Source organism: Limulus polyphemus, unplaced genomic scaffold (assembly GCF_000517525.1).
Source record: "Limulus polyphemus unplaced genomic scaffold, Limulus_polyphemus-2.1.2 Scaffold1637, whole genome shotgun sequence".
NCBI classification, from domain to species: domain Eukaryota; kingdom Metazoa; phylum Arthropoda; class Merostomata; order Xiphosura; family Limulidae; genus Limulus; species Limulus polyphemus.
The window spans coordinates 109,616-121,296 of record NW_013667247.1 but is presented as its reverse complement, the minus strand read 5'-3'; the positions used below and the strand labels follow the sequence as shown (position 1 = coordinate 121,296).

The 11,681-nt window shown below is 33.9% G+C and overlaps 1 protein-coding gene across 4 annotated transcripts in view; it reads left to right on the top strand.

Annotated features, from left to right (window-relative positions):
- LOC106464392 (transcriptional coactivator YAP1-like) overlaps nucleotides 1-11,675 on the top strand; it is a 90,710-nt gene extending 79,035 nt beyond the window's left edge. For 2 of the 4 annotated variants that reach the window (XM_022392082.1, XM_022392079.1), the window contains 3 exons: nucleotides 1,677-1,917; nucleotides 2,730-2,821; nucleotides 10,528-11,675. In XM_022392082.1, coding sequence (XP_022247790.1) covers nucleotides 1,677-1,917; nucleotides 2,730-2,821; nucleotides 10,528-10,608 — 414 coding nt within the window. In that variant the 3' untranslated portion in view covers nucleotides 10,609-11,675. Of the gene's footprint in view, nucleotides 1-1,676; nucleotides 1,918-2,729; nucleotides 2,822-6,995; nucleotides 7,095-10,527 lie in introns of all 4 variants that reach the window. The other 2 variants (XM_022392081.1, XM_022392080.1) reach the window with 2 other exon arrangements.
- Nucleotides 11,676-11,681: the final 6 nt, after the last annotated feature.

Genomic DNA, 11,681 nt, shown 5'->3' with positions numbered 1-11,681 from the left:
ATATACAGTATGGAACAAAGAGGTCACAAGACTGGACATTGTTGCAAGACTTAGAAGAGATATTGTTGCACTCCAGGGTGTTGGTTTAGAGTAGGGTTGTTTTGTTCATTTAAGATGGAATTCCTTGATTTTTTGTTTGTTTATGTTTGGTCTTTGTTTAAAATTACTGTGTTTTTAATAGATATACTACGGTTTTTGAGTTGTAATGGTGGAAAACTCTGGTTTCCAATTTTCTTCCTGTTTCTCCGATATAGAATTCTGGGCATGTTATTTTGTAAATGACATTGATATTGTGTGATTCTAAATAATTTTTGTTTAGTAATGATTTTAATAATCCAATTGTGGATTATTCTTAAGCTGGTTTCAGGGACAAAAGGTAAACTGCAATGTAATGTTCTGTTGTCGGGTTTGTTAGTATCAATTTTGTTTGTGAGTTGAGTTTTGTTGTGGTGAATGATGGAGAGTTTTTCAACAATAGCTGGTGGAAATTTGCTGGTGTGAATGAAGGAATGCTTTATGTGGTTGATTTTTTCATCTATGTAGTCCATTGAACAGAGTCTTGTGGCTGTGTTTATGAGGTTTTTCAGTGCGTTTTTTTGGTGTGGTGGCATGAGCAAAATTCCAGGAGATGTATAGGCCAGTGTGCGTGTTCTTACAGTGAATTTTGGTTTTAAACTGTGTGTCCAATCTAATAATGTTGAGGTTAAGAAAAGATAACTGTTTATTGTTTTAGTGTTTTATGGTAAATTTGATGTTGGGATGAATGGAGTTTATGTGTTCAAAGAAAGTTAGTGTGTGTTCTGTAGAAGTAAAACCAGCAAAAATGTCATGGACATATCTGTACCAGTATAGTGGAGGATGAAGTGCAGAATGTATGGCTTGTGTTTTGATCTGGGTCATGAATATACTGGCAAGAACAGGTGAAACAGGATTGCCCATACTTAAACCATCTATTTGAAGGAAATGTTCATTGTTGAAAATGAAGTTGGTTTTAGTTGTAAATTCTAAGAGCGAAGCAAAAAAGTGTGCTGGGGATGTGGATTAACTTGTTGGGGTCATTAATGTAGAGGTCAAGTGCGATATTGCAAGTATTATAGTTTAGTGTAGTTATGGTATTATAAGCCAGTATTACTGGCATATTGTCAAAGAGTATAGTGTAGTTATGGCAGTACAGTCTAGTGCTGGTGACATATTGTCAGAGGATGTAGTACAGATCAAGTATGATACTACCCAGTGTTTGTGGCATTGAAATAGCATAGCTCATATCATTAAAGTATTGCACCTCAGTGCTTATTGCATATTGTAAGATGGTACAGGTAGTATAACCCAATGGTGACATATAGATGACGTACTTCAGATCAGTGACAATATTACCACACACTGCTCAGAAACATAGTGATGTTTCTGGCATGATGTCTGATGCTATAGTAATGTTTCTGGCACAGAGTGAAATTTTTTAGGTCAAATCTACAAAAGCAGTACACTTTGCTTACATATTTTATTATTACACTAATGCTGACTAACAAAATTTATATAAAACATTAAAATACCCTATTTCAGTATAACATTTTCTAAATTTAGTACAATAGAACACTTAGTAATACAGATTTCAGCTACCAGTGACTTTTCACAGCAATAACCACTAAGTAGAATTAATTTTCTGTTATGATCCATAGGAAATGATGTTAAGAAGGAATTTAGTGGAAGAAAATCCCATGATTCCAAAATCTCCAACTGTAACCACAATGGACATGACTCCTATTTGCACAACAGGTATAGACCCTCTCCTGGGAAGCTCCAATCAGCATGCTCGACAAGGAAGTGAGGACAGTGGACTTGGTCTTGGTACCAGCTATAGTGTACCTCACACTCCAGAGAATTTCCTTGGAAGTTTAGAAGATACGATGGATGGTGGAGGTGGTGGTTTGATTGTTTTTAACATTTTACAGACACTCTTTTTATTGTGTTTCATTGCTCATTTAAATAATTCAAAAATTCTTCAGAATTTTATTTTATTGCCTTTTATTGATACAAGTTAGATATATATATATTTAAAAGAAATTTCTGAAAGTTGTAAAGGTTTTACTTTGTTAGTGAAAGTTAAAGCAATAAAACAAAACAATCTCCTAATCAACCTTGAAAGCTTCTCTTCACCTTAGGTATGTTTAATCTAAAACCTTTTTGAGACTAGTGAATTAATGCAAATATTTACTTCTCTTCTAAAGCAATAAGAAATGTAGTTGTGTCATAAAGACATCAAACTTTGTGAAGATTTTTAACAGTGCCTCATGTTGTACGTGAATTATACATCTGTTTTTATTTCCTGCTGTAATGGAAAGGAATAGTATTTCTCAGTAGCTTTGCACTTTGGACTCATAGTTAGATTATTGCGGGTTTGAGGCTGATCCTCATCATGCTGTTGTATCCTTAAGATGACACTTTATTCTACTTGTAAGAACCTACCAAATTGTATGGTGAGTACCAACTATTAACTGGGGGGCTAATCTGTTGTGGACTGGCATCCTGTCCAGGAGGAAAGGGTCACCATTTCCATCTGCTTGTGCCACTTGAAACTAGAGTTTAAAAGCACTAACCCTATATGCCTTACAAATACATGGCAGATTTTTTTTTAACTTTAATGGAAAGATTGTTGAAGTATGGTTAAGTACAATATAAATTGCTTTAAAATATTTGTTGGAGGATTTAAAACTTTTTTTTTCAAAACATAGGAAGTGATATCAATATAGAAGGACTCCAGAGCACCAATCTGAACCTGGGCAGTGAAAACATGGATTCTGATGACTTAGTACCCAGTATACAGGTGAATTCAGTTATATAACTTTCAATTTACTATTTGCTGTAATGTGATAACCAGTTTGCTGTTTATTATCTAAGTGGTTAACAGCTGGCTGTCCAAGTATCTCTATTGGTTTAATACTTATACTTGAAAAAGATTTGGCAGTTGAAGGATTCTAACAATTTTATAAGGTTCATTTAGATTCTGTTCTTGTAACCTAAACACAAATTACATATTTGTTTACATAATAGAATGGAGAAATCAGTGTGTATCCTAGTTTTGTTGTAATTTTAAAATGATGGCAGAACACGTTACATTATTGCATCAAACATTCCTAATGTCTGTGTTCAGATTTGTTAAAAATAATCATATTATTCATTTTTTGTCCTTTTTAGTGTTCAGTTTTATATAAACTGGGAAATTGATTAGCATAGTACAAGTTTTCTTCTACCAACTAATGTTAAAAGTATTTGCATTACTGATAAGTCAAGAAATGCATGTAAATGTGTGAATTTCTTGGCTCAGTTTGCATAGGGGGGCACATTTCATATATCTGAAGATTGAGTTTAGCAATGTATTCTGTATCAAAGGAGGATACAGAATACCTATATTTTGTCCAACTACCTGTTTCTTTAATGCAGAAGTTTTAAATCCAGAGATTGAGTGCATTATATTAAAACAATTTTGTAGCCTTACTATTTCATTACGGTCCATGTTGCCACATCTAGTCATGCATCTTGACAATAGCCCTGCAGCTTAATTTTCATTGCAAAAGGCTCCTTTGTAAGGATGTCATGTCCAAACACAAGTCCTTCCCACTTGCTTTCCATAATCCATATAGTGTACAAGGACAATAGTTTCAAGTATCCATTTCCACAGTCTGACTGCACAGAAATCCATAGGCAATGCATCTGGTTACTTGACTGGTATATCTTCCTGTTTCATTTTCCAGCTTCTTGTATTATGCAGGGATTGAATGGGAGGTATGACTGCAAGCCATATTTTGGTGAACCCATAACCTGTTGGTGTCATTTTCAGAAGGAAGTTCTTCTTGATTATGTTGCATACCGTTGCATGGGCATATTTATGGCTTTCTCCACTGACCTGTTTCATTTTCCAGCTACTTGTATTATGCAGGGGTTGAATGGGAGGTATGACTGGAAGCCACCATATTTTGGTGAACCCATAACCTGTTGGCCTCATTTTCAGAAGGAAGTTCTTCTTGATTACGTTTCATACTGTTGCCTGGGGCACATTTATGGCTTTCTCCACTGACCTGGATTCTCACCTGTTACAAGATGCTGCACATTGCTTACTACAGCTAGGGTATAACTTGTTAAAAGTCTCTTTCTGGATGGTCCTGGTGCCATGAAATGATCAATATTCCTTTGTTTTCCAATTTCATTAGATACAAGGGATATTCTTGTATTGGAAATTCTCAATTCTCTGATCCTTATGATCTGAGTGTATTAAAGGGCTGTTACATACCCTTCCTAAAAACTATCAGTTTTTGGTGGTAACACATTAACTGTGAAATGCCAAACAACATCAAAATGTATTTATGGTACATTCCATTCCACTGCAACTTTATATCATCTGTGGTTGTAATGTAGTTACTGATTTACATATTCAAACTATTTTTAGTATAACATACTCAACCCTCTGTAGTCTGATTACGGACATTTTAGGTTGTTAATATAATATAATAATGTGTGTGTGTGTATAGATTAGTGATTGATTTATATGTCCATGCACTCTCATATGCTAAGTATATCATCAATCTGGAACAGTGCTGAGACCTGAGAAAACTGTTTGGCAATGACAGGTCTTTATTCTGAAAACTGATAATCAGCCAAGCATGTACTATTTGCAGTAAGCAATATCACATAACTTAGATTCTGTATACTAAGATATCACATAATTGTGAAGATATTTCAGTATGATATATAATTGAAACATACCTGAGATGTAGGAATTTACAAAAACATATCAAACATTTGAACCCCCACCCAGAAAAAAGAAGTAATTAGTCGATAACTTTAAAGTATTGTAAATTCATTTTCTAAGCAATCAAAAACAAAAAGGTTTAAAATAATTGAAGGAGATATAACATTACTTAATATTTTTTAAATGTCTGATTATTACAGAAGGTTGCACTGCAGCCATGTGCTAGAATATTAGTACAGGTAGGGCAGGATGTATGTATCAAAAGATGTTAGCTCAAAAAGACATCCAACAATGTCATAAGTATCAACAGTTAATTTGAACCATTGTTTAATCTCATCAAACTTTATCTTATGTATATTACAAACCATGGTATCTGTCCTAGCAATCATCTGTATCTCATTTACGACAGCCACTTCCCACACTGCATTTGAAAAGCTGTGCATGCAGGTAAAGCTGAACATTCACTTTTGAAATGACAGGAGAACAGGCATGAATAATATTGATGCCAAATTTTATTTAACAAGAATGATATTCTACACTAAATTATTAGGAATTAATCCCACTAATCACTCACATTTCAAAATGTGATGTAACTTAAAGAATAAAAATGTAGATTTACAGTATGTTATTGTTGAACAGCTCTTAGCATGACAGAAATACTCAACAATTACTTTTCACAGTATAAGTAGCTCATAGCTGTGACTCAGAATGAAATCAAGAGTGCAACACAATTAACCTCTTTAAAGTCCATGAAATAACTTAAATTGATAGATTAACTTAAACTTTTTCCATCACTATGGACAGGTACTTTTGCTAGATTAACTTAAACTTTTCCTGTCTCCGGGGACAGGTACTTTTGCTTGTGTACTATAAATAACAGAAATAACATGTCATATAAATGAATGAACAAGGAAGGGGTTTAGGTACAGTAAAATCTTATTTCTTATACAGTTGACAACTGTCTGATACAGGCCTATGGCTGAAGATTTGCAAATAAATTGAGTTTTTTGTTTGAGAAGTAAAGACACTCTATACTTAATTTTGCTTGTATTTTTTCTTTTTGTTGTTTAAATATTTCAATTTGTCAGTATCAAATGTGTATAAGTATTTTAATTGTGTCACAAAGATCATATGAATTTTGGCTATAGACTGTCTGGCAGTATCTTCAAACAAAATGGAGAAACACTTCGTTAATTTAAAAAAATACCAAAATATAAAAACTTGGAAAATGGATTCTAGTTGAAAATTGGAAGAAATTAAGAAAAACAGGTTATCAAATTAATGAGACATTAGCAGCAAAAACTAAATAAATTGATGAACTACTTTGTTCATCAAGCTTTTCCAAACTTCCATACATAAGTATATATACTTTGTAGTTTAAAATATATGTGCATTAATCCTTATTACTTTGTCATGAGAGATTTCATACTTACAGTTGTCATATATCAATTTACTTTTGCATACATATGTACTGTGTAAGACACCATTTATAGAACCAGTATTAACCTTTGTACTTATCTATGCTTAGTATGTTTAATAATTATTAAAAATTTACAAAAAGGGGGCTCCTGACAGCATGAAATACTTAGATTTAGTGTTTACCCTATATCACTGATTTAGACAGCTTGGCATGACTTGGTGGTTAGGCTGCTTGACTTGCAACCTGCAAGTCACCAAACATGCTTACCCTTTCAGCCATGGGGTGTTATAACATGACTGTCAATCCTACTTTTTGATGATAAAAGAGTAACCCAAGAGTTGGCAGTGGGTGGTTTTGACTAGCTGTCTTCCCTCCAGTTTATTACTTCTAAATTAGGGATGTTTGTGCAGAAAACTCTTGGGTAGCTTTGTGCAAAATTCAAAATAATCACTGAGGTAGTTTTATTTAAAAATATTTTCACATGACAACAATTCTTAAAGTTAATTATTTAGCTCTTAAGGTAATGGGAATACCCATAATTAGACTGCAGTAATTTATATATTCCCTGCTTAAAGAAAATGTTTTATAAATTTGAAAAATAAAACAAAAACACATTAAGAACTTCAAAAAATAGGTCCGCAATACGTGTAATTTGTAAATGCTAATTTTCTTGATGTAGTACAGTAGCAACTGCAAGTCAACCCAACCTGTTATTAATTTTATTTAAGATATTTTCTTGACAAATGTTGTGCACATGTACATGCATATGGCAAATGACTAGGGTACACACTGAATTCATACCTAAGTGATATTTAACTTCTTATGCCACAGTGTACAGTGTACACTCTAGATACTGATGATGCCAGCTCCATACTGACCAGACGGAACTCCATTTTATTGGAGTGACCAGGTGGACACTCGGCCAAACAGGTTGGTTGGTTTATAGAAACTTTGAAATTATGTGAAAGTGTTGTGGTTCATGATATGCCAAGTATTTACTCAGTATATTAGATAAAAGAATGTCATAATTCATTAAATGGTGTGATAGTATTGTTTGTGCATAACCAGACTTGTAAAGCAAAGAAAAAGTGCCTTAACCATTAATTTCTGTGTATTTTTAGAAATTATATTGCAAAGTAGTTGCTTTTATGTTTTTTTATATTTCATATGCTATGTTATATTTAAATGTTCATGTGCAGTATATGTTATTTTGACTTTAAATGAAGATAACTTTTTTATTTAACAGTTGTAGTAATGTATATTATGTAACAAGGCCAACCTCAAAAGTGCATCATCCTGATACTTCTACATGCTTATGGCTGGCACAGGAATCAAATTAATTGAAATATGAGTCATTTTTGATAATAATGGTACTGCACTGTGTACAGGTGAAGATCCAGACAAGGCCTTCATTTGCAGATACATTAACCAATGTGACCATGGTGTTATTCAGGAGAAGATCAAGATATGGCAATCTCTATTTGAGCTGCAACTACATGCAAGTGTGGAAGCCATTTTTAGCTTTAATGAAATAAACAGAGCCATAAATACATCTAAAGATGGAGCTCCAGCTGTATAGCGTCAGTCTCCATCTTTAAGAAACTTTTAGAAGCCAACCTGTTGATATTAGTGTCAGAGTATCAAGGTAGCTAGGCAACAGGTAACATCCCTGCATTGCCAAATTCATGAAGGATCACTCTTTTCTTAAAGGCTATTGAATCATTATTTTACAAAGCATCATTGGCAGAGAAGGCTGTAGCTTGTTTGTTGAATTTCATGCAAGGTTACTTGAGGGCTATCTGTGCTAGCTGTCCCAAATTTTGAAGTGATAAACTACAGGGAATGCAGCTAGCCAACACCACTCACCACCATCTCTTGGGTTACTCTTTACCAATGAATAATAGGATTGACTGTCACATTATAATTCCCCCACAGCTGAAAGGGTGAGCATCTTTTGGGATGGGATTCTTACTCATAAACCACAGATTGCAAGTTGAGTGAACTCAGCTGTACTTAGGAGGCTTGCTTATCAGATTGAACCACAACTACTGGCATCATTAAGTAGTTATTACAGTGGAAGAGAATCAAATATATGAAGGCTTTAAAGCTGGTATGAATATCTTAGCAGTAGCTTTAGATCTGGAAGATATTTACACTCTTGCTGATAAAGTGATTAGAATTAGCATTAGTGTAACACATTTAAGATGGGTCATAGCTGGAATAACTACTAGAAGATGCATCATAAAGCATGAAATGTTTCAATTAAACAGGATCACCATCAATACTAGCCTATCTCAAGGATAACTGCTCTTGACAGTTCTTTTCAACATCTACACAAAGGATCTAGCCTGTCTTGATAGTCCAACCAGATGCCATGTGCTAACCTTTGCTGAAGACATTCTGATGTACAGCAGGAGCTCTAGCAAAGCTGAAATAGGAAGCAAGGTGCAACCATTCCTTTGTAGAGTGGGAAAGTGGTGCAATTACACAGTAACGGTTATCAATCTTGCCAAAACTACAGCCATGTGTTAACCTTTGTTGAAGACATTCTGATGAACAGCAGAGGCTGTAGGAAAGCTGAAATTGAAAGCAAGATGTAACCATCCCTTTACGGGGTGGTGCAATTACACAGTAATGGTTATCAATCTTGCCAAAACTACAGCCATATCCTACACACTAACAAGACATGTTGATGCAGACAAATCATCACCATCCTTTAAGGGCAATGATCTCCCTAAGAAAGAAATGCTAAAGAACCTTGAGATAACTTTTGATAGACAACTTCACCAGCCATATTAATTCCATGATAACCAGAGCTACCAAAAGCATCAACGTAATGAAAGTTGCAGCATGAAATAAAGCTGAAGGACGTCATCAGCTTACGCTCTACCAATGTTTTATCCATTCCATCCTGAATTATGCACTACTGGTAATCATTATTAGTGCTATGCAGTTAGGTAAGTTTGAGGAGATACAAAACACTGTTTAAAACTGGTCATAAGATGTACTTCAACCACCCACATAAATGCTCTATTATACCACACAAGTCTCAACAGCATTGCAGAGCACTAATAATGTTTACAAGCAAAATTCTTCACTAGGACCTTGCTGTGTAAAAACTATGCATTCCATCGTCATGCCACTGTCCTTTCAGTTGGGACATTCTAGCTTCACAATGACTTTGCAGACACCATTTAAACAGGAGATTGCCTAAAAGGCACCTCATGAGATAGTCATGCATGTCCAGGTGCTATACAGTCACCACTGAGATAATCCATCACTACCAGATCTCAGATGCCCTTATGTGGAATAAACATGCATAGATTGGGCAGAGAGTAAAATAGTAAAAGCCTGTCATCACCTACTTAAAGACCATGGAGGACAGTCATCTGTCATCATAACTACAGATAGTGAGAGAACTGGTTGGACATTTATCATCTCGTGGAGTAACAACATTCTACATAAGTCTGGTGGAGCATTTAAGCTTCCCACAGACAATATAAAGATGGAGATTAGAAGCCATAAAGCAAGCTATTCTTTGGATTACAGAAAGCAATGAACTGTAAGATAGACAGTGCCACCAACATAATATTTGTGACTGACTCACAGGCAGTGCTGTGTGTAAAATCTAGAGTGGTTGGTCCCTATAAAGATGACAGTAAACAAAGACTGCATGGTAAGACCATCATTTGAATGTACATGTCAAGCTATGCAGGGCTGAAGCTTAATGAGGTAGCTGACAAGGTCACAAGAAAAGCCCTTTTATTAAATTCAGCACAATTCTACTGGCAGGATATTAACCTCCCCGGCACTATTCAGGTGAAAGTGGCAAACATGGAAGATCTTCATCAAGATTCAAAAGGAATATTACTGCTGAAAAACAAAGTACTGTATGATGTAGCTGAGAAAAGCAAAAGATGAGGAATGGTATGGGTCAAACAAAATACAGCCAGAAGGTCACTGGTAACATCAGTAAAGGAACTAACTCATCTATAATGTAAATTGTTTGATAAGTTAAGAAAATTAAGATCTTGTATTGTAAGTATTGTCTTAGTGTTAAGACAATTGCAACACAAGTTCTTAATTTAAAGAAAAGAAGAATTAAGTTAGTTTGAAATTGTACTAAATATATATCTAATGGTTTTATTTCAGGTTAGCCAATTGACTGAAGAAGAACAGTGTGATAGAAGCACATGACAATATGTATAATATTTAACATTTTAAATTTTTATACATTTATTTGACATTTGTTTTTACACATCATTGCTTAGTGCAGTTTTTGAGCTCAAGAAATGTGTTACCAAATTTACTATTTTTAGTACTTTGTAAGCAATTGTTTTTTACTGGATATTTCTTTACTTAGGAAGAACTCACAGAAGAAATCCTCTCAGATATGGAGTCACTATTGACCTCCAATAAGGACAATATACTGACATGGTTGTAACCTTGGGTAACCCCCAAAATTGATTCGTCAAGTGTTTTTCCTCCATATTATCACCTTGTAACTACAAATGCATTATAGTATTCGTACAAGGTTCATTCAAAACACATGTAACATTTCTACCTAAAATAGTTATTATTAAAATTTCTTATAAAAACAATCCAGTGATATAGATGAAAACTGAATAAACATTTAGATTAATGTAACCATTTATGCATAGCAACATGAAAATGACATAAGTCAATAATCAAGAAAAACAAAACACATAATGATAAAATCATTAGTTGGGTTCTTTTGATTAATAATATTTTTTTGCTATTCTCATCACAATAATATTTGTCTAATTTAGGTTAGCTTAGGTTAGTCATTATCCCAGGAACTAAGATAAAAATGCAAAATAATCTAAATGTTAAAAATGTAATGAAAAATAAAAGCACTTAAAATGATTTCAAACATTATAAATAATAATATTAATGAAATTAATTTTTGGAAAAATGAGTTGTGTCATTACTCACAGAAGATATTTATAAACATTAATGTATTTGCAATAGTGCATATCCAGCAAATGAAAACTGATCAAAGATACAAGAAGGGCTAAAAAATCATAAACTAGCTTCTTGTATGGAGAATTATACCAATTTTCTGTTACTGATTCCTTACAAAAGCATTTTACTAAGAATGCACAAATTACACACACACACACACAGAGGGATTCCATATCCTTTTTTTTTTGTTCAAAGTAAAGTTTTCCATGAGAGTCAAGAGAAGTATCCAGTAACTACCATTATTTTGCTGTGTGGATATGACTATGTTTGGAATGCAAAATATGGAGAAACAAGTACCAAGGAAATAACATCAGCTGGGTATTAAAATACCATTCATTCAGTGTAACCAAATGTCACAATAACCATTTTAAATTGGGTGTACTGTTTGTTAAAGTTGTTTACATAAAACACTTGTTTGTTTTTAAGTCTGAACACTAAAATTCATGTTTGCACTTTTAAGAATATGTTACGTCTCTGTTTGTTAATTGATTTTTCCGTAACTTCGTTCCAACGAAACTTTAATGACACAAG